Source organism: Vidua macroura, chromosome W (assembly GCF_024509145.1).
Source record: "Vidua macroura isolate BioBank_ID:100142 chromosome W, ASM2450914v1, whole genome shotgun sequence".
Classification (NCBI taxonomy): Eukaryota; Metazoa; Chordata; class Aves; order Passeriformes; family Viduidae; genus Vidua; species Vidua macroura.
This window is the reverse complement of record NC_071610.1, coordinates 5,378,582-5,402,402: the sequence shown is the minus strand read 5'-3', so window position 1 is coordinate 5,402,402 and position 23,821 is coordinate 5,378,582. Positions and strand designations below refer to the sequence as shown.

Sequence of the window (23,821 nt, the reverse complement as noted above, 5' to 3'; positions counted from 1 at the left end):
TGGACCTGCTCAAACCTGTTCTGGACTGAACACCCAAAAGAGCAGTGGCAGCTTGCACCTGTGGCCCAGCAGGCCGGGCCTGGGCTGCGGCATTTCCAGCGCAGGAGGGACTAATAAGAGACTGAGTGAGCCAAGCTGCAGCCCAGGGGAGGGGACTTTTCCTTAGTTTGTATCTCTTTTGGAGCAGCAAGAAGTTTTATTGTTTAATATTGTTTAGGTTTTCTTGCTTAATAAACAGTTTTTTCCACTTTTCTCCAAGGAGGTATTTTTTCCCGAACTGGCTGGGGGGAGGGGCCAATTGAATCAGCCTTTTAGAGGAACCCCTTTGGCAAATTGAAGGAAGGCAAGACTCCGAGAGGAACTTTCACCAAAAGGGAAGCAGCTCCAGTGGCCCATAACCAAACTGCCATATATGATGATGATGATATTTTCAATCCCCTTGAAGGAACTGAGATAGAGTGAAAATTTGACAGGGTAGAAATCCATTTGGATTTAAGTGAAATGTGCCGCTTTGAGCTTGCTAACATAAGTAAAATATGTTGTTTTGTCCAGTAACTGCAGCACTAGCAAAACTGCTCCAGCTAAGGAAAAAGAATGTAAATTTCTAAGCTAAAGAAATAAAAGATAAGAAAGACTCCTCAGACTTTGAAACAGACAGCACAGAACGACCCAGGAGTTCTTTTTGTACTTTCTAACAAAAACTCAGTACAAGTGTAACTAGCTGTAAGTGTAACACGAAATTAACAGAATGAATATGTATGAAGCTATTGTAAAATTCTATGAATATGTAAATTAGTAAAAGTAATAAAAAAGGATCGAGAGTTCTCAGGAGCATGCGTGCCCTTTAAAGAGAAATCCCTGCGTGCGCCCAGCGCTATAATAAAAAACATACCATTCCCTACAAATCTTTATTAGAATTGTAAGGTCTTGATTTTTCACCGCAATTCATTATGGCAAGCCAGGGAGGAGAGTTTCTGTCCTCGCAGGGGCAGAGGGGAGAACGGACTTCCTTGGCGCACCCCGGGGAATTTCCCTAGACGGAGCTCCGCTCTAGCTCAGCTTGCCACCTGCAGAAACAAAGACCTGCTAGTGTGCAGATAAACAGTATGTATCGAAAGAGCCCTGGGAGGAAAGAGAGACAGGACTGCTGGTCAGTCACTCAGAGACGTCTGAGTACACAGCCTTGTTCCTGTGCCTGCAGGCAGCCCAGCCGATAGGGCAGCTGGACTAGAGACGGGTTCACTGTTCCAATAGAGCAGCCGCTAGCAACTCTAGGGGTGAGTCGAGTGAACCCGAAGTTTGTGTGCTTGTAGTGTCCAGACATTGTGTAGTTAATGTGTTTGTAATCGTGTGAGTGCGTAGTGTATAAAGGGAGTGAACAAGCGAACGAGTGAGTGTACCCGTGGCGCGGGGGAGGAAAGAAGTTCTACTCGCATCTGAAGCTACCGAGTGAGGCCTGAGGCACCGGCTGAGATAAGCTGTGGGGGCAGAGAGTGCCCTGCGGAGAAGTGGAACAAGTAGAGAAACATAGGTGAAGATGTTTGCTGTGTTTAAAAGTGGTGATTTGTGTAGACTCTGCACATTTTAACCATAGCTAGACAAACTGGGGGGAGAGTTCCTCTGCCCCAGTAGTTCGGACTTGATTCCTAGAATTTTACTGTGTGCTGTTATTCTGATTGTGTCCAGAGTGTGTAGGGACCAGAAGAAGCTGATGTAGATAGGTGCTGAAGTGCTGTATGCTGTGTTGTGTTGAGAAAAGTGGGCACTTTAAAAGATACCTGTTGGGGAAGATGAAATATCAAGGCCCTATAAATATGATGGCCTGGCAAAAGAATCAGAGAATACAGATATCGAGATGAAAACAAGGTTTGAAATACCAAACCTTAATCACTGAGCATCTCGAAAACAATAATATAGCCAAGCTGAAAGCAATCCCCCTTTCTGATGATCTAAAAGGTCAAATGGAATGTTCTGTATCACCCCCCAATGTATGGTTCATCCCATACCTGTAACCCTCCCCTGAAGTATCAGGTATCTGTAACCCCATTGGCCCAAGTCCTGTCCCAGCCCACCTTGAAGCCCCCTGGTAAGGTGTGGCCGAGGGACCGGACGCTCTCTCTTGGACCTTCCTTCTGGGACGCCCACCTGGCACCCTCTCTCTCTCTCTCTCTCCCTCTCTCTCTCTCTCTCTCTCCCCCCGCTCTCCCTGGGCCTGCCACGAGTTGCGGCTAGCAACTCCAAGCAGGGCCATTCATCCTTTACAATAAACCATATGCTCTAAAGACCGGGCTTCAGAGATCCCTCATCAACACACATCCAAACCGTCCTGGAGTCCAGCAGTCCCCGCAGATACCACCTTTCCGAGTGAGTTTGTGTAGTTCTTCCCCCACATTGTGGTAATTTGATTCTCAGAATTGTATGGTTGTGTTTGTAGAGATTTTAAGATTTTGTTTACAACAAATGTAGCATTTTATGCAGAAGAGCTACAGTATAGTGATTTATGTTTAACTGTGGTAAAACAAATTAGAGGAATTCCAGGAATTCCTCCCCCCCACAACAACTTAAGCCTTGACTCTCGTGAATTTGAGATAAGGAAGGGGGTTCCGTGTCTGTAGGCATATCTTTAATTAGATTGTGCAAGAAGAGAACTAGAAAAGACTGAGATTTTGTGAAAGAGAGTTTAAATAAGGGAGAAAGGCCAAAGTGATAGACAGAATAGCCTGCAGGCAATTCCCAGATGTTTTTAGTGCACTGAGAAGCTAGCACCTTTCATGAGTAATATTGCAATGCAGAGTTTGTGAGAGGGGCTGGTATTGCTGTTCTATGCCCCAAGTGTAAATTGAAGGTTCCTGATCAAGCAGATTCAGAACCTGAGATCTTAAAGCTTATGTGTGGAAGATCGCATCTGATACCTACCACCTAGAAGTCTGTGTGTGAAAAAAACTAAGAAAAGACTGTGAGGCTTAAGTGAAAATGAAATAGTATAAGGAATGAGAACTAACCAAAGCAAAGAGGTTCCCGAACTAACCCCTCTGGCGGGGAGCTCACTGAGAGAAAGCCACCAGTAGGAGCAGCTCAGAAAATAAAAATACTTATAATACCTTATTGCAATCAATGCTGTTTTAAGATGGGAAAGCAAATAAGGTGAAGTCTTGTATGCTAATATGTTTTTCACCTTAAAGAATTACCCAAAATAGCAGAGTAACTGTGGGTTCAGAGTTCCCTCTGACCCACTAGTGTTAGCTCTTGAAAAAAATAGAACAAAGAGAAAACAAATGTGTTATTCAGTATGCCATATAAGGCAGTGATGTATGAAATCAAACAAAGCTTATCATCCTGAAACACAATAACATACATGATTTGTAAAAGGCTCCTCCTAAAGTAACGGAAGATAAAGAGGACCTCCCCAAAAAGAAAGAGGACTCAGGCTCCAAAGGTATACCCACTCAAACCCATCCCCCTCCTGGCAGTCAAATGTCATCCAGAACTAAGAAGTAACAAACCCCTCTGCGAGAAGCGGTAAGACCAGGAGAAAAGAAAATAGAATTTTAGTTGATACAGGGACCATATATTCAGTTTTAAATAAAGACTTAGTACCTGTAGAGAACAACTGACCAGTCTAAGAAGGCATACTTTTGCAAACCTTTAAAGTAACAATGGGGTATTTACAAGTTTTTGTATATACCCAACTCACTAAACATTCTAAAATGAGGAAGTTACTCTAGAAGTAAATGATCAAAGGTACATAGAGGTGCTAAGTTTAACATTAACAGCCATTGAGAATAAAGAAAAATTAGCGAAGAGATATTAAGTCAAGTATTCTCTGGAATATGGGCCTCTGATGTACCAAGGAAGGTGAAAAATGCCTCCCCCATAGTAATTAAGCTTAAAGAAGGAGCATAACCAGTAAGAATTAAGTAGTATTCCCTGAAAAAAGAAGACAGGGAAAGAATCAGACCAATAATTGAAAATTTTCTGCACTTAGGGTTATTAAAGGAATACCAATCTGATTTCAATACTCCCACTCTACCTGTTCAGAAACCTAATAGGTCATATCAGATAGTACAAGATTTGAGGGCTGTCAATAAGATAACAGAAGATTTATACCCTGTAGTAGCAAATCCATACACTCTACTAACTTGTTTAACACCTGAACTAACCTAGTTTACTGTTTTAGATCTGAAAGATGCCTTCTTTTACCTCCCTATCCACAAAGCCAGCCAGAAATTTTTTGCATTTGAATGGGAAAGCCCTAAAAGCAGACGTAAAACCCAGCTCACATGGTCAATGTTACACCAAGGCTTCAAAAATTCCCCCACTCTGATTGAGGAACAACTTGCAAAAGATCTAGAGTCCTGAGAAGCTCCACAAGAAGAAAGAAGGCTACTGCAATATGTGGATGATCTTCTAGTAGCCACTCGGACAAGAGAAACATGTGTAGCCTAGATGGTAAGCCTTTTAAATTTCCTAAGGCTCCAAAGATACAGAGTATCAAAGAAAAAAGCACAAGTAGTAAAACAGGCCGTAATCTACCTAGAGTATGAAGCCAGTGCTGAGCAATAGACATTAAGGCAGGCTCGCAAAGAAGCAATATGCCAAACCCCAACACCTCGGACAATAAAGGAACTCCAAACCTTCTTAAGCATAGCAAAGTAGTGACAGCTGTAGATTTATAATTATGGACTACTTGTCAGACCTCTCTATGCTCTTATTGCCAATAGAAATAGAGAACTCCAGTAGACGAAAGAAACCACACGAGCCTTTCACCAGCTAAAGAGTACCCTCATGTCAGCTCCAGCTTTAGGACTTCCAGACGTAAGTAAACCACTCTTTCTATTTTCCCACAAAAAACAAGGAATTACCCTAGAGATATTAGCTCAGAACTTAGGTCCCTACCAGAAAGCAGTTGCTTATTTTTCCAAGCAACTAGATGCAACGACCAAGAGATAGCCAGGTTGCCTCAGAGCTGTAGCAGCAGTCGTGCTGAATATACAAGAAGCACACAAGTTTACCCTAGAACAGAAATTAACTGTACTAGTGTCCCACACTGTGTCCCCAGTACTGGAAGTAAAAGGCAGCCAACTCTCACCACAAAGGTTCCTAAAGTACCAAGCCATCATGATACAAGATAATATAGAGAGAGTGGTAACTAACATTGTCAATCCAGCTTCTTTTCTCAGTGAAAATCAAAGAGAAGCAGTACACCACAATTGCCTAGAGACTACTAAAGCTACTTACTCCAGCCATCCAAACTTAAAGGACACTCCTTTAGACAATGCAGAGACATAGTTCACTGACAAAAGTAGCTACGTTACCAGTAGAAAGTGACATGCTAGATATACAGTCACTACCTGCAAAGAGGTAATAAAATCTGCAGCCTTACCAACAGGCACCTCTGCGCAGAAGGCCAAAATTATTGCACCGCCCCATGCCTTAGAAATGGTAAAAAGAAAAAGAATAAACATTTATACAGACTCTAGATATGCATTCAGAGTTGTGCATACACATAGAACTGTCTAGAAAGAGAAAAGAGACTGCTGACCTCACAAGGAAAGAACATCAAACATGCACAAGAGATAATCCAGCTACTAGAAGTATACATATTAAAGCACACCAGAGAGTGAGCTCAGAATTAAGAAAAAGAAATTAGCTAGTAGATAAAAAGACAAAAAAAACAGCAAAAAGTGAGGTAATTATAGACAATTTTCCCTTAAAAGTAAGCCAGAATATAATAAAAATACTAATCAAAAGAGACATATAACCAAGAAGAGTGGGCTACCATTGAAGGGGAGCTAGTAATCCCTCCCCATTTGTGTAGTCACTAGTAAGGAAAGAACACCAGAAAATACACTGAAGCCTAACTACTTAAAAGCTTTTATAAAGCATAGCTCCTTTCCCAGAATAACCAAGGCTAACAGTGTTACAAAGTGCATCAAAATGAAGTGTTGACTTCTAAGTAGTAGTTTCCACAGGCTTTTTATAACACATATCTAATTTAAAAAAACATTACCAAAAATTTATATAGCACTATCACTCAAGTGAACTGACAGTGTGATTCTTGCCTCCAGACTAACCCCAAGAATATCCCCAGACAAAACCTACGATTACTTCCCATTAAAAGTCCCTACCCCTGAGAAGTTAGCTAATACAACTCCCCTTTCCTGAAAGACGTTCACAGCATACCAGACGATATTTCCACACCACCACACCCAGTCGACATCATTCAGAACGTAGACCCGGCCACCACCCTGTAGCCACCGCATCTGGGGGCGAGGCTCCAGTTAACAGCCCGTGAAACGTTTTCTCGCGGTCGCCCCGAAAACACGTCAGCTCTACATCGCTCTCCCCAACCCCTTTCCCACCATCCCCGTTGGCCCCCGGTGCTAGGGCGGCCACATCTCAGTGACACACCAGGCTTGGCAGGTACGGCTGGGCACTGCCCTCGACGAAACTCAGACCCCATCCCCAACACTCTGAGCAGGAAACAGAGCGGGACCAAGCCCGAACTAAGGCGGCAGTCCAGCCCCAAAACGCCCCATAGGCCCGATCAGGCCTCAACGGTCACCTGACTCCAGCCCCAGAGGACCGGCCACCGTCAGTCGACTGTAGGCGGCCGTGTCCCTCAGCCGGCAATGGAGACTCCGTTGCTCAGCCCAACATACCCGCCCAGCGCACTACCCCCCCGCAGCCCGACTGGACCATGCCACTCCGTGGAGCAGGCGAGAGCCCCACTCCCTGCCACTCACCTTTGACTTTGCCGAAGGTACCGACGCCGAGCGTGTCGCCCAGGATATAGTGCCCAATCTTCACCCGGCCGTGCTCGTGCTTCTGTTTATCCGCCGCCGCTGCCGCCGCCATCTTGAGCCTAGGGCCGAGCCTGCTCATAGACCGCGCCCGTGACGCAGTACTAGCGGGGGAGGAGCAAACAAATAACACTCATCAACCCAATCTCGAAGTGATCTCAGCACTTATAACTTTCCTGCCCTCTCCGGGGACAAATCCTTGCTGTTGGGTGGGGGAGGGCTGGATCGGCTCAGTGACCCTAAGGGGCGAGGCTTCTGCGGGTGGGCCCTGCCGGTAGGGCATTACAGCGGGATGGAAAGAACAGCCCCCGGAAACTGTGGGACGGAGTGAGAGGGCCGGGGTGTTTTTATGCCACCTTCCCTGGGAAATACTGGAAATTCGCACAGATTTCGGGACCGGGAGGGAAGGCGGGCGCAGAGTGCTTCTCAGCGGCGGTGGCGGTTCCCCTCAGCGCTGGCGTTGTGATAAATTGAGGCGAATAATTTGATTCAGCCTTTTTAAGGTCAATTAGAATTTTATTAATTACAGCAAGCAGTAGCAAGCAAAACAGCGCTGGGTGGGTAGGGGTCTCCAAGCCGCCCCTCCTGCAGTGTCCCACACTGCAGTGCCCCACACCCCACTCCCTTATTCAGTCTCTTTTATAGTTTCTTGGAGGTTTCTTCATTTGTGTCTTTTGCGATAGCGGTGTGCGTAGCTTGAGCATCCCTCTGCATCGTCTCTGCGTTGTGTCGAGGCAGGTGATCGCTGATTTCACAATCGGCTCCGGACAGTGATGGGCGTACCCGGAGCACTCCTACGTTGTCTAGTCCGGTGGCCGTTGCCTGGTGGTCGCTGATTTCATAATCAGCTCCGGCCATCCCCCAACATCCTTAGCCTGTGTCTGCAAGAGAAGCTAAGAAAAGCTCCCTACATGGTGATTAATCATACTTGTGATCTTGCGTTTTTCAATATGTTTATAGCCTTGCAATATGCCTGTAGCCTTGCGGTTTGTAGTTGCTGTTTCCCAACTTCACAGATGCTTCCCCTATCTCCTAACAAGCAAGCTAGTCCCTCATACTTTAATTTTAGATTTCCTCCTTTAATATTCCAATTCTTTGATGAACAAACAAGTTACCACAGTTTATCACAATCCCCCATTTTCTCTTTTACCATTTTGTTCATCAAATCGCTTTGCTGCTTCGTAGGCTAGAAGTAAAGTGTTCAGCATTGTCCTGACTAGAAACACCACTAGGACAGAGTAATAGAAAACTAATAATTTGCCAATAAGGGTGGAGTCCTAGCCTTGTTTTTGTTTCGTAATATCCTGTTTTCCCCTTTTTGGCTTGCTGCTCCCTTGGTGTTTCGGAGGCACTTAGACTGGTCCTTTGAGGGAGCCTAGTACTCGGCTGGCAGTGGTTGGAGCATTTCAGCATTGTTCCACTTAGAGGGGGCTTGGCCTTTTCCTCTCTGCCTCGATCGCCGACTCGGGTGCTTCGAGCCGCGAGGTAAACCATCTTCTCGGCAGCAGCAGTACTCGCCTGAGCGTCCCCTTTTCTGCTCCTGCCTAGCCTTGTACTGTTCCCAGTTCTTATCTTTGACCAGAGGTGGGTTGCAAGGAATCCCCTTCAGTTCCTTTCGACAACACTCTTTTATTATCTGAGCAGCAAATGGAGTGGGCTCGTTAGTATGAAAACAAAAATACTCAGGGTATACTCCCTTGGTAAATATTTCCCATCACTCAGATCCAAAACTGACCCACCGATTTTCCAATTCTCCTATCCTTAGCACAGTTTCAGTTAGTTTTCGCTGAGTTTTATAGCACTCAGTACAAACCCCAATTGGCGGTCTTCCCCTCTGGCAATGGACCCACCACCGTTCTTGGCAAATTTTACATATAAAGCACACAAAAGGATAACAATCTCCACAACCTTCCTTATTACAAATCACTATATAGTCTTTAGCTAGTTTGTAATTGTATCCCTTTTGCTCCCCTTTATGGTTGATTTGGATAATGTCCACAGAGTTCATTAGTTTTTCTTAAGAGTCGCTTTCAAGTTCCCAGGCTGGCTAGTCACTCTCCACTGGTTATTTGTGGCAACCGGGCCTTTCACTCGGCTGGTGTGAGTCCACCCCTTTTCGGCCATCCTGACTGCCATTTCTGTGATACTTGATCCCCTGGTTTTATCTTATGGATTGTGATATCCAGAGGTGGTCTCTGTGCCAACACTTCTTTCTTCCTCAATTCCTGCCTTCTGCTCATAATTTGGGTGATGTAGAATTTAATATGAGAATCTTTTAGGCAGGGGTGATCTGTGGGGGCTTCCATATCATAAGGCATTCCAAATAGCATTTCAAATGGGGAGATTCCCACATCAGTTCGGGGTTGAATTCGAATGTTCAATAAGGCAAGAGGTAGGCACTTAACCCATGACATTTTTGTTTCCAGCATTAACTTTGTGAGTTGTTTTTTATTTCTCCATTCATCCTTTCCACCCTCCCCGAGCTCTGTGGATGCCATGGGGTATGATATTTCCATTGAGTCCCCAAAGCTGTCAGGACATCTTTTGCAATTTTAGAGGTGAAATGGGGTCCCCGGTCCGAGTCTAAACACTCAATTAATCCATACCGGGGGATAATTTGCTCTAATAATACTTTTACCACAGTGTTCGAAGTAGCTTGGGCCGTAGGATAAGCTTCCACGTAATGGGTTAAGTGGTCTACCAGTACCAATAAATATTTATACCTCCCCACTTTTGGTAATTCTGTAAAATCTATTTGTATATGTGAAAAGGGTCGTTGTGCCAGTTCCCTTCCGCCCATTGGTCTTTCTCTTAATTGTTGTTTATTTATTCTTTGACAGGTTAAACATTGTTGGGTTACCTGTTTTGCAAGATTATAGACCCCTATGCACATATATTTAATTGCAAATTGGTCAACCAGGGCTTGAGTTCCCCAGTGGGTTTTCTCATGGATTGCTTGCAGGACCCTCATTGCCATTCCTTTTGGGAGTACTTCCCGCCCATCCGGTAGTATCCACTTGCCTCCCTCTTTTTCCTTCACCCCCATTTGGTTTAGTTTTTGTTTTTCCTGTACCGTGAAGGCTAACACATGGTTAATGGGTCCATGGAACCGGCAATGTTTCTTTTGGGGGTTATCACAGGCACACTGTATCAAATCAATCCCGTATGCATCCCAACAAGCCCAACATGGTTCTTCCTCTAAGTCAGCTTCACAAGTGGAGCAATCTTCCCTTCATGTGACCCCCCCCTTATATGGTTTTAAACTCATTAGAGCTGCCTTTTTCGCCTCCTGGTCGGCTAAGTTATTTCCCCGTACTGAGTTTCCCATCCCCACTTGATGTCCTTTTACATGAACAATAGCTATTCTTTCCGGACCTCTCAAGGCCTGGAGCGCTTTCCGAATTAATTCCCCATGTATCAACCCCTTTCCCTGTGAATTGATAAGTCCCCTTTCTTCCCAGATTTTACCAAATGTATGAACCACCCCATAAGCATATTTTGAATCAGTATAAATGGTCCCAACCTTTCCTCTTAGTAGTTCTAAAGCTCTGAGTACTGCATACAATTCACATGCTTGTGCTGACCAGCTGGGACTAAGAGGACCAGATTCTATTTTCTTAAGAATCTTCCCATCCACAATAGCATACCCAGATTTCCTTTTCCCTTCAAGGACCCGAGAGGATCCATCTACATAATATCGATATCCTTCTTCTAATTCCTCCTCTTCGAGATCTGGTCTTATTTTTGTTTGTTCCTCTATTTGCAAAAGACAATCATGAGTTAGTCCCACAACTGGTTCCCCATATAGAAACTGGGCTGGATTTTGTAAGCTTGTGGTTTCAATACTTAACCTAGGAGAAGAAATTAGGATGCCTTCATACTTTAGGAGTCTGGCATCTGTTATCCATTTATCCGCTTTCTGTTGTAGTACTCCACGGATGTTATGAGGAGATAGAACCTTCAGTTCACTCCCAAAAGTTATCTTTCCTGCTTCTTCTACCAAAAGGGCAGCAGCCACTATCGATTGCAGATAGGCAGGCCACCTCGACTAACAGGGTCAAGAAGCTTTGAAAGATATGCCACTGGTTTCTTTCCTCCAGCCCATTCCTGGGCTAACACCCCGTACGCCACCCCTTCATTGACATTAATGAATAAAAAGAATGGTCTTTTTAGATCCGGGAGGCTGAGAACCGGGGCATTGACCAGTTCAGTTTTTAATGATTTTAACCGGGTCTCATCCTCGGAGCTCCATTTTAATAGCCCGTCTGTTGTTAATTTTTCATACAGAAATTTAACTTTCCCACTAAAATTTTCAATCCATTGTCTGCAATACCCAAAAAGTCCCAATAACTGTCGAACCTGCCTTTTAGTTTTTGGAGCTTCCAGGGAAAGTATTCCTTGGACTCTATCAGTATCGAATTTCTTAGTCCCCTGAGTCAGCCAGTGTCCGAGGTATTTAACTTCCTCTTCCACGAATTGTAATTTCGACTTTGAAACTTTGAGTCCCTTAAGGCTTAAATAATTTAGGAGTTTTATAGTTTCTTCCCTTACTTTTTCTTCTTCTTTCCCTGCAATTAATAAATCATCTACGTATTGTAGAAGCACAGTCCCCTCCCCCTGTGAATATTCTGCCAATATGTGTTCCAGAGCTTGCCCAAACAAATTTGGGGATTCGGTAAACCCCTGGGGAAGGACTGTCCACCTCAATTGTTGTTTTCTATGTGTATTCCGGTCTTCCCATTCGAAAGCAAAATAATCTCTAGAAGTTTCCTTAAGGGGACAGGCCCAAAAAACATCTTTAAGATCTATTACACTATACCACTGGTTTTCTGGGCCAAGTTGGCTTAAAATAGTATGTGGATTGGCAACGACCGGGAATCTTTCAACTGTTCTTCTATTGATTTCCCGCAAGTCATGCACCAATCTGTAACTGCCATTCGGTTTCTTTACCGGCAGGATGGGGGTATTGAAAGGGGACATGCAGGGTTCTAAAAGTCCCTTTTCCAAAAGTCTCTTTATTTCTGTTTTTAGTCCTTCCCTCCCCTCTTTGGGTATGGGATATTGCCGAATCCTGACAGGGATTTCTGGGTTCCTGATAGTTACCTCAAAGGGTTCAATATTTAATTTCCCCACACTGTCGGGGGTATACCAAACTTCTGGGTTAATCTTTTTTTCATCTTCAGCCCGGAGAGGATATAGTTTTACTGTTAGTTCTCCCTTTTTTTTTTTGCCTCTATCCCTATCCCCAACTCGACCATCAAATCTCTCCCTAATAGATTATAATCTGCTTCTGGAACTAGTAAAAATGACCCAATTCTTAATTTAGAATCACTTTCTAAGAGTACATCCTTAATTACAGGTACTCCAAAGGGTTCCCCTTTGGCCCCAATCACCTGTATTATTTCAGGTGAAACCTTACACCCTTGGGGAAGGGTCTGGACGGTTGATCTCTCCGCCCCTGAGTCCACAAGGAACTCATATTCTTGTTGCTGGGGACCTATCTTTAATTTTACCAGGGGCTCTGTTCTTTCCCTTGTCCCCAGCAGATAGAGCCCCCGACCCCCCTAATCTTCTTTGAACTGTTCCTCATCAGCAATCCTCTGCCGACACTCTTTCCTCATGTGTCCCTTCCTCCCACAACAGAAACAGACAATGCTCTCTCCACCTCTCGACTTCCCTTCAAACCAACTCTCGACTTCTCTTCAAACCCACTTCGCTGGACATCAGTCTGACCTCTAGAATGACCTCCAGTTCTTCTTTGGGGATTCTGTTGTCCCTCCCTTACTGCTGCCAACATGATTTTAGACTGCTTTTTAAAACTCTCATCTTCTCTCCTAACATACACCTTTTGAGCCTCTTGCAACAACTCATCCAATCCTCTCGCTTGCCATCCTTCTAATTTCTCCAACTTCTTCCGAATGTCTACCCAAGAATCAACTACAAAATGCACCTTCAAAAGTGTCTCACCCTCTGGGGTATTGGGGTCCACCCCTGAATACAACTGGAAAGCTTTCTTCAATCTCTCCCACTATCCAAAGAGCTGCATATTCGCTCTCCTCTTGGTTAAAGGGCTCTTTGGAGTTAACATATATATTTAGAGCTTGACAGATCCAATCCTCAAACGACCCAAATACGGGCCAATATAGTTGGTCTCCCCTTATTTGCTTACCTCCCCAAATTTCCATACAATAATGGATCATTTTAACCTTATCTTTTCCTTTTCTAGAAGGAAAGGCATCCCAATACTCTACCATTAAGCCTAGTGGACTTTCCTCTGGGATCTGAGGAAGTTTTACCGAGATTCTCCCACCCATGGGTTCAGCACATTTACTTTTTCTCTGACCCATCTTCTAGAGTGCCTTCTCACACTCAACACAAACAATACGACAGTCGCTTCCTCCAATTTGTGGCCCACTCCGTCGCCGGATATGGGAAACGCACTACTATGGGGTCCACACTCACTTGGGGAATCTGAGCTGCCAGTTCCCCTCTCACACACACGTTCGCATTCGCTACACTCCAGGACTCCCACCCCTGACCGAGCGACCGAGCGGACCGGACTACTCACGTCTTTCCGGCGCCTCCGTTTCTCGACCGGGGCTTCGCCCTGTGTGTCTTCTTATTCACCTCAATCACCCTGGGACTACACACCCCTAAACGACTCTTAAAGACCCCGTTTCCGGGGTCGAGGCTTTGTCCCTTTCACATGCACTCCGGAGCCCGCTTGTACGGGGCCCACCGAGCACATACACTTATACTAAATTAGTAAGCCGAAACTTGGGGAAGTTTCTCCGGGGATCCCCCGCCCCAGGAACTTTGACGCAGTCCACCTCCGCGTCTGGGTTAGGCCCGCTTGCTCTCCTCCTAACCCAGGAGCCTCCCCACCGAGGGTAACTCAACGCCGAGGGGGGTGCAGCCCCCCCCCCTCCTACGTCCCCCAACCCTGGATGCTCTTGGAACATTAGTCCCTCAATCCAGCAGGTTTGAATCAACCCTGGAAAAAGGAGGCCCACCACCCACCGGGAAAAGAGGCCCACCGCCCACCGGGGGCTACGTACGCTTCCTGCGTGTTCACTCTTCCGCGGTTCTTCGTGCACAAAGATTAACGGGGGTAACTTTGCTTGCTACTGAGTTTTAGGTTCGTTGGTAAAAGCCCAAGGAGGAAGCCCCCCCTTAGGTCCACCGTAAAAAGGTGGTGGGGCGCCTCACCCTAGTGGGGCCTCCCTCCCGGGTTTCCTTTATCCGAGTCACGGCACCAAATTGTGATAAATTGAGGCGAATAATTTGATTCAGCCTTTTTAAGGTCAATTAGAATTTTATTAATTACAGCAAGCAGTAGCAAGCAAAACAGCGCTGGGTGGGTAGGGGTCTCCAAGCCGCCCCTCCTGCAGTGTCCCACACTGCAGTGCCCCACACCCCACTCCCTTATTCAGTCTCTTTTTATAGTTTCTTGGAGGTTTCTTCATTCGTGTCTCTTGCGATAGCGGTGTGCATAGCTTGAGCATCCCTCTGCATCGTCTCTGCGTTGTGTCGAGGCAGGTGATCGTTGATTTCACAATCGGTTCCGGACAGTGATGGGCGTACCCGGAGCACTCCTACGTTGTCTAGTCCGGTGGCCGTTGCCTGGTGGTCGCTGATTTCATAATCAGCTCCGGCCATCCCCCAACATCCTTAGCCTGTGTCTGCAAGAGAAGCTAAGAAAAGCTCCCTACATGGTGATTAATCATACTTGTGATCTTGCGTTTTTCAATATGTTTATAGCCTTGCAATATGCCTGTAGCCTTGCGGTTTGTAGTTGCTGTTTCCCAACTTCACAGATGCTTCCCCTATCTCCTAACAAGCAAGCTAGTCCCTCATACTTTAATTTTAGATTTCCTCCTTTAATATTCCAATTCTTTGATGAACAAACAAGTTACCACAGTTTATCACAGCGTGGTGCGAGGAGCTGACCTGGGCCCACCGGCATCAGAAGTGGAACCGCCTGGAAGCTTAAGCTCCCTCGTGTTGCTGACTAGCACCGCAATCGCCCGAGAGGCCTGTGCCTGCAGGCAGCAGGAAGTTAGGGCTAAGCGCTCCCCATAATACGGGTTGTCCTTCCTGATGCTAAAGTGAGATGTGTCGAACATAGACATACTTTCAATTGAGAAATTGTGACAGCACAATGAGATTGCTAGACTGTCTGCATTGTCACAGCCACAGGGTGCTGTGCCATGTGCTGCTGCACACTTCAAGGCCTACCTGTGGAGAGCATACAGCAGGTCTCGCTGGGGTGGTGGCTTGTATTGATTTGCACGGCCTGGTTTTTGGTAGCGGGGGACCACAAAGATGCCTCCTGTGAAAAGCTGCTGGAAGCTTCCCACCATGTCCAACAGAGACAATGGCTGATTGCTCTGAAGATGGACATGCTACTGGCCAAAGCTGGGCCAATGAGAGAGGTTGGTAATGCCTCTGTACCTCTGTGATGACATATTTAAGAATGTGAAAAATGCATATTTTATGATTGGCTTTTCGCAAATGTTACAATGAATATTATATGTGTAATGTTGGAAAGTCATGCTATATTAATTCTCTCAAGTAGTGTGTTAAATGTATTTTTAGGTTATAACACAATGTTAAAATAGAAACTATACTATGTAAGATACTTTTTAACCAGCTCAAGAAAGAGATGAAATAATCAAGAAATTCTTCGCACAGAGATGGCAGTGGCAGGGCCCATAACGAGTTACCGCCTCCTTATCGGAAAAGACAAACATTCTTCCACCTTCTCTCCGTCTTTATGGAACCACCAGGATTAAGGAGAAGAAGTTGACAAAAACCAGAAAAGCTCTTAATTTGCAAGGAATTTATGCATCATGTATGAGATCTATGAATATGCAACAGGCTATTGCTTTTAAGGTTATTCCTTTGTTCACAAGGCATGCTTATCGGGCTTAAGTGCCCGAGAGCATCCGAACGTCCGTAATTCTTTGCTTTTTATTGTCTTGTAATTGTCCTAACTCTGAATTTTTATTACTCTAATTGTATTACTATTTTTATAACCATTTTATTATTATTAAACTTTAAAAATTTTAAAAACCAAGTGATTGGCGTTTTTCACAATTATGGTAGCAGAGGATGGTTTCTAACACCTCTCTGCCGGTGCCTTAGGAGAGTCAGAGTGAGGGAGACGTGTCCTGCCCTGTTAGGCAGCCTCACTGTGCTCCCCTGGTGTGACTGACAGATGCAGGTTACTATCCGATGGACAAAAGGGAGACAATAAAACAAAGAAAAAGGAAGGGATTCCCTAAAACCGCGGTAATTAGCCCCTAAGACGAAAGTGTACACAAAGAACAAAGACCCAAGGACAAAGGATAGGTAAGTATTTGTTGGGACGGGGCAGATAAAGGGGGAATGAATGTGTGTGAATGAGAAGCGGGCTAGTTATCCCAGACCTGCTAAGCGAGAGCGGTAGTCTCCCATGCTGCGTTTCCGTCTTTTTCGCGAGAAAAGCGGCCAGTAAAGAGACGAAGCGAGTGATAAAAGAGTGAGAGAACCCCCCCTGAGACTGGGTCTCAGAGAAAGAGTGAGACCCCTTGGAGGGGGGGGGGGGGAAACACAAAGTAATTAATTGAGAAGAAAAAAAAAATATAATAAAAAGTAAAAAGAAGGTTTTCTTGACATAATCTATTGGGGAAGAATAAAAGGTAAAATGTGTGGGAGGAGCCCCTAAAAATTCTGTTGGATTGAAGGATAAGAATGCCTAAGAACATCCAGGATTAAACCTGCTAGGTTGAAGGATTAATATTCCAAGAGCATCCAGGGTTGATTCAAACCTGCTGGGTTAAGGGATTAACATTCCAAGAGCACCCAGAATTAAGTTTTGCTGGGTTGAGATATTAATATTCGAGAGCACCCAGAATTGAATAAAAATTTTGCCAGTTTGAAGATAAATCTGAGAGGATCTAGAGTTGGGAACAACACAGCTACATTGAGGGGTATTCAAGAATACCAGGACTAACCAGGGACACCTAAAAGTGTAATAAGTGTGTTGAAAAATAAAAGGTACCTTGTTTTTGTGGCTGTTTTTTTTTGTGTGAGAGTAAGTGAAAAATAAAGTTAAGTGAATGTGGACGAATGAAAGTATAGGTATGCATCCTGCCCTGTTTTCCTTTTATCTGTGACTTATATTAGAACACTCAGAATTAAAGAAGTTCAATCAAATATTGCTTCCATTGATGACCATGATATTGTCTAAAGGAGGAGGCAAGATAGCCTCCTACAAGTACATTGGAATATAATACCTTGTTACAACTTATGTTATTTAAGTGAGACCAGAAGAAACTACCCCAGCAGTCCTTCTAGTTGTAATTCTAAAGCTGAGAGAAGTGAAGAAAGAAGTAAAATTCCCAGTTGGCACTAGAGCAACGTACTCAGTTCTAAATACAGCTTTGATGCCCATAGGGGATGATTATGCTATAGTTACAAGAGCGACTGGCCAAACTGAAAAGGCATTTTTCTTTAGGCCGCTAAAATACAAACTGGGAAAGCAGTGGGGGATCCACAAATTTCTATATATGCCCAATTCCCCTGAGCCACTTTTGGGCAGAGATTTGCTGGGACAATTACAAGCAACTATTACATTTAAAAATGGGGAGATGACTCTGGAGGTAAATGATCAAAAGTATGTAGAAGTATTGAGTTTGATATTAACCACCAGTGAAGTCATGAGAGAAACTGAAATTGATGAAGAGATAATGAATCAAGTATTTCCTGGGGTATGGGCCTCTGATATACCAGGGAGAGCAAAAAACACTCCCCCTATACAGATCAGGCTAAAAGAGAGGAAGCAACCTGTCAAGGTTAAACAGTATCCCTTGAGGAAGGAGGATAAGGAAGGGATTAGCCCAGTAATTGAGAACTTTTTGCGTCTTAGATTATTAAAAGAATGTCAATCTGATTTTAATACCCCTATCCTACCAGTTCGCAAACCTGATGGGTCATACCGGTTAGTACATGTGGATATTCTCAGCTTAGTCAGAGAGAAAGAGAAAGGTTTTCTAACCAGGCAAGAGCCTGGGAAACAGTTGGGAAAGAATGTAAATAATTCTCTAATCTATCTTGTTATTCACATTGTTTATAGATATGCTCTGCCACTGTGCGTCATTCACTGTACACCAATGGTGTGACATGTTTTTACTCTAAGACCAATGAAATTAGTCTGCACGATGTCCTCTATATATAGAGCGGTATATTTGAAATAAATCAGAGCTCTTTTCTTTGCCTTCTGATCTAGAGTTCTCTGTTCCCGTCCTGCTCGACAGCAACAAGTACAGGATCTGCGAGCCGTAAACAAAGTAACTGAGGATCTGTATCCTGTGGTGGCCAATCCCTACACGTTATTAACTTGGTTAACACCCGAGCTAACTTAGTTTACTGTTTTAGATTTAAAAGATGCCTTCTTTTGCCTTCCTATCCACGAAGCCAGCCAGAAAATTTTTGCATTTGAATGGGAAAATCCTAAAAGCGGGCGAAGAACTCAACTGACATGGACCAGACTCCCAGAAGGATTCAAAAACTCACCCACTTTGTTTGGAGAACAACTTGCAAAGGAATTAGAGACCTGGGAAGCCCCTGCAGAGGAAGGGAAGTTGCTACAGTACGTAGATGACATCCTGATAGCCACACGGACAAGGGAAGCATGTGTGGCCTGGACGGTAAGCCTCTTGAACTTTTTGGGGCTCCAAGGGTAGCGAGTATCAAAAAAAAAAAAAAAAAAAAAAAGCCCAAGTAGTAAAACAGAAAGTAACTTATCTGGATTACGAAGTCAGTGCTGGACAACGTACCTTAGGCCAAAGGCGGAAAGAGGCAATATGCCAGACCCCAAAACCTCAGACTGTAAAGGAACTACGAATCGCCCTGGGAATACTAGCACAAGACCTCAGCCCATACCAGAGAGCAGTGGCTTACTTCCCTAAGCAATTAGATACAGCAGCTAAAGGGTGGCCTGGATGCCTCAGAGCTGTTGCAGCAGTCGTACTGAACATCCAAGAGGCACGCAAATTCACCCTGGGCCAGAAAATGACTGTGCTAGTGTCTCACACGGTGTCTGCAGTGCTGGAGGTAAAAAGGCGGACACTGGCTTTCCCCACAACAGTTCCTGAGATAAACATTGTCAATCCAGCCTCCTTCCTCAGTAAAAACCAAGGGGAACCATTAGAACATGACTACCTGGAGACCATCGAAGCCACCTATTCCAGCTGCCCTGACTTGAAGGACACCCCCCCTTGACAATGCAGAAGTCTACTTTACTGATAGAAGAGAGAGGACTGCTGAACTCTCAAGGGAAAAATATTAAATGCATCATAAGTACTGCGACTTCTAGAAGCAGTCCAGCTGCCAGAGAAAGTAGTGATCATACACATTAAGGCACATCAGAAGATAAACTCAGAATTGGAAGAAGGAAATGAGCTGGCGGATAGGGAAGCAAAAGAAGCAGCAAGAATTGAGGTAATAACTGAGGCAGCCCTGATTCCAGACGGGCAAATTTCCCCCGAAGCTAAGCCAAGATACAACAAACTAGAAAAAAAATTGATCGATGAGCAAAAAGGAGACTATAACCAAGAGAGATGGGCCACCATAAAAGGAAAATTAGTTATACCCTCCTATTTATTATGGTCCCTAATAAGGGAAGAACACCAGAAAACCCATTGGGGTATTGATGCTCTATATAAATATCTAAGTGAAAGGATCATAGCTAGACATTTATGAGCAACTATTACCCAAGTGACTCGACAATGTGACCTTTGCCTCCAGACCAACCCCAAAATACTCCCAAACCAAAACTTGGCCAGATTGGGAAGGGTCATGGGCCGGGGCAGCAATGGCAGATTGATTTCACAGAATTACCAAGAAAAGGGGGGTATAAGTTTTTACTGGTGCTAACAGATACCTTTTCAGGATGGCCAGAAGCATTCCCCACCAGGACTTCTAAAGCTCAGGAAGTAACTAAAGTATTAGTACAAGAAATCACACCATGCTTTGGAGTCCCGACCACAATCTCCTCAGATAGATGACCACATTTTATCGCAAAATTAGTGCAACAAGTTAGCCAGTACTTGAGCATAGACTGAGAACTTCACACCCCATATAACCCACAATCAAGTGGTCAGGTAAAGAAAATGAATCATGTGATCAAACAACAAATTGTACAATTAGGACAAGAGGCTAATTTGCCATGGCCTCAATCCCTCCCATTAGCACTACTGTGGATCCGAACCAAACCCAAGACTAAAGAAAAGCTGAACCACTTTGAATTGCTTTATGAAAAACCATATGTGGTGCGGAAGTGAATGTCTACCCAAGATATGTCACTAACCTCCTATATGTTGAGTCTCTTAACTTTGTGTATCCAGCACCAATCACTAGCTAATAAATACAAGTCATAAATAGCAAAATACACTGTTTAAAACACTTTATGTCACCCCATTATAATTCTATTAATTTTAGTTACTGTAAGTTTAATGATGACTATTTTAACACTCATGTAGAATTGGTGTGGCAGGCACATTTCTCTCTCTCTCAGGATTTTTTATTGAGGTGCACAGAGAGAAATGAAAGAGGAAACAATTTCTATTTCTGCTCTATGTTTTTCTCTTGTGGAATGTGTTTGGAGAATTGTTTACCTGGAGTGAGCTCTTGGTTGGATCATGGTGGATTGTTTGGGCCTGAGAGCCAATCGGATCCACCTGTGTCTGGGCTCTGGAGAACAGGGTCACGAGTTGTGAGTTAGTTAGATATGATAGTTAGAGAAAGTAGCATGTAGTATTTAGTATCCTCTTTTATATAGCATATTAATGTATTATAACATAATTATAATAAAGCAATCATTCAGCCTTCTGAAATGGAATTAGACATCATCATTCTTCCCATTGGGTTCGCCGACATCTACAACAAATTGGAAGATGTTAAAACGCATAGCCATTCTGACCTCACTCTCTAGAACTTATAGCATCTTACTGAAAGAGAACTGTCATGATAGTAGATCAGAATTTAAATCAAGACCCCTGTAGTAAAAGAATTTACTATATTTTAAGAAAAGGGGGGACTGAAACAGAGATTTTTAGAGTTAGGTTAACAAAATGAATTAAGCATTTATAATTTAGCTTGTAGAGTTATGTGTTGAATTTTAACCTTTTACTTAAGAAACCTCTGCCTGGTACAAAGGGCATAGGAAAATGCAAATTTCTGAAGCTTCTTGCATAAAGAACAATACCAGAAGAGGCAAAGAACCCAGATAAAGAAGCTCCTCTGTCTCCAAGCCTATCAAGACTGACAGACGTACTCAGATAAGCACCAAAGGACCAAAAGCGCACGCACAGAGAAGAAAAGTTCAAAAGTTCAATCATGAAGAAGACCACAATCTTCAGCCTCAGGACCACCGAGAGACCCCCGCAGGATCACCACAGCAAACCACGCAAGCCCAGAAGGGCGTGGACATATTTAGCATGAGAGGCGGGGACAGGTGGAGCCAGGGGTTGAATATGCATGGAAAAGTTGTGCAATGTATTGCATATGGAACATCTTTGGGAATAAAGGTGTGGGTCAGACTGAGGCTCAGGGCACAAGTTTTGGAGAGCTATCTCACTTGTACCAGGCGCTGACATACATACCCACTTCATAACTACCCCAGGTTGTGGAGTCTATTTATTTATTACACATATCGCTTCAGGCGGGGCGAAGAAGAAACACGGAGTTTTGTTATCAGCCTGCACTCACTCCTCCACAGTCTGCTGGAACACAGAACTCCACTGTGTTGTCTGGGCACGGATGGGGCAGAACACCATACTCCTTAATTTAGCTAGCTGAGGCAGTCCAAGTTTTCCCTGGACTGGTTTTCTTTCCCTTTTCTTGGAACTGTTCAAACCTGCTCTGGACTGGGACCTGGGGAAACACCGAGAGCTCACACTTTGTGGCCTACCAGGGCCTACTCTGGGCAGCAGCCTTTCCCAGCGCCGGAGGGACTGATAACAGAGTGACCACCCACCGGAGAGATTTTCTGAATTTGTCATCTCTTCAGAGCGGTGAATGAGTTTTGTCATCTGGTATTGTTCATTTTTTGTGCTGGGGAGTGCTTTGCCTGTTAAATAAACAGGTTTTTTCCACTTCTCTCTGAGGAAATTTTTCCCGAACCGGTTGGGGCGAGGGGCCATGTGGGTTGGCTTTCTGGGGGGGCCCCCTTTTGGAGGTTTTCTCCCAAATTTGCCCTAAACCAGGACAACCCCCAAGTCACGGACTTCTGTATCATACTACCTACCATTTAATGTTTTCACCCAGCATAAAATCCTAGAATCATTTAGCTTGGAAAAGACTTTTAAGATCGAGTCACACTTAACCCAGCACTACCAAGTCCACCACTAAACCATGTCCCCAAGTACCACATTCACATATTTTTTGAACACTTCCAGTGATGGTGACTCTACCACTGCCCTGGACAGCTTGTTTCAATGCCTGACCACCCTTTCAGTGAAGAAATTTTCCCTAATATCCAACCTAAACCTACCCTGATGGATCTTGAGCCCATTTTCTCTCATCCTGTCACTTGCTACCTGGGAGAAGAGCCCAACCCCCCACTCAGCTATAACTTCCTTTCAGGTAGTTGTAGAGAGCTATAAGGTCCCAAAGAGCCTCCTTTTCTCCAGGCTAAACAACCCCAGTTCCCTTAACTGCTCCTCATAAGACTTCTGCTCTAGTCCTTTCACTACTTAACTCTGATCTATTTGTGTGTCAGCTTTCCACATGGACCTTCCCAGACCATTTGAGTAACTTCTGTCTCAACAATAACAAATCTCCAGTCCCTTCATGTATGGCAGTATGTGTGCTCCAGACTTGACAGTTTCTTTTTACACAAGCAAAGACCCACTGAATAGGCAATACTTTTGCAGGCCTTTCAGAGCCACAAAACAGTGAACAATGTCTCAGCCTGGGAATCCTTCTTAAACTATTCCCTCCCAGAACAGCACTTAGAGCCATTATTCAAGTGACCATCTTTGTGATAAATTCTGACTCTAAGTGCTAGGACACAACGAAACTCAGTCCATAGTGCCAATATTCCATTTCTCTTGCAGGCAAGGTGAGTAACATACAACCCTCTTTTTAAATTCAGCACAGAGATGATGGCCCTTTTCAAGGTGGAGGTGCTATCCAATGAAAAGTCAATTAAGGGATTATTTTTAATTAATTGCTTCAGTGCATACCGTCAAGAATTTGTATGTGTAAATACATGCGTTTTCAGGAATCCCAATGTGTAGTGGGTTTGCATGGCTAGGTTTTGGTAGCAGGGGGGCTACAGGGGTGGTTTCTGTGAGAAGCTGCTGGAAGCTTCCTCCATGTCCAGCAGAGACAATGCCAGCTGGCTCCAGGATGAATGGGCAGCTGGCCAAGGCTGGGCCAATTAGAAATGGTGGTAACACCTCTGTGATAACATATTTAAGAAGGAAAAAAAAAAGTTCTTGTGCAGATGTAACTGTGGCCAGAGAAGAGTAGAGTGAGAATGTGAGAGTAACAGCCCTGCAGACACCAAGGTAAGTGGAGAAGGAGGGACAGGAGGTGCTCCAGGTGTTGGAGCTGAGATTTCCTTGCAGCCCATGGTGAAGACCATGGACAAAAATTCCCCCCACAAAAACCAAAATAGCATAATCATAACACAGAACAAAAATGAACAACTTACACAAAATCCACCCCTTGTCCCTTTGCCACAATTACAGGAATTCCCCATGATCATTCTACTCTCTAACATTGTTCAGTACTTGTTTTGCCCATTACCTCTCCCAATTACTATCCTTATCTCAAAATCCTCATGATCCGAGTGATGGCACCAAAAAGACTGTAGTGGGTTGACCATGGCTGGATGCCAGACACCCATCAAAGCCTCTCAATCACTCCCGTCCACAGCTGGACATGGGAGAGAAAATATAACAAAGGATTCATGGGTTGAGATAAGGACAGAGAGATCACCCACCAAATACCATCATGGGCAAAAC

At 44.3% G+C, this 23,821-nt stretch overlaps 1 protein-coding gene and 1 long non-coding RNA gene across 3 annotated transcripts in view; both read right to left on the bottom strand.

The window, feature by feature from the left end:
- The window catches only part of LOC128821386 (5'-AMP-activated protein kinase catalytic subunit alpha-1-like), a 47,672-nt gene extending 40,775 nt beyond the window's left edge, over window positions 1-6,897 (bottom strand). Inside the window, exon 1 of one of the 2 annotated variants that reach the window (XM_054002376.1) lies at window positions 6,747-6,897. In XM_054002376.1, the coding sequence (XP_053858351.1) occupies window positions 6,747-6,885 (139 nt within the window). In that variant the 5' untranslated portion in view covers window positions 6,886-6,897. Of the gene's footprint in view, window positions 1-892; window positions 911-6,746 lie in introns of those variants that run through there. The other variant, XM_054002373.1, reaches the window with a different exon arrangement.
- A 401-nt stretch (window positions 6,898-7,298) lies between these two features.
- Window positions 7,299-13,729, bottom strand: LOC128821390 (uncharacterized). Its single transcript, XR_008441091.1, has 2 exons — window positions 13,372-13,729; window positions 7,299-7,696 (listed from the first exon to the last, which is right to left on the bottom strand). It is a non-coding gene; the product is annotated as an uncharacterized LOC128821390 (long non-coding RNA).
- Between the last annotated feature and the right edge of the window lie 10,092 nt (window positions 13,730-23,821).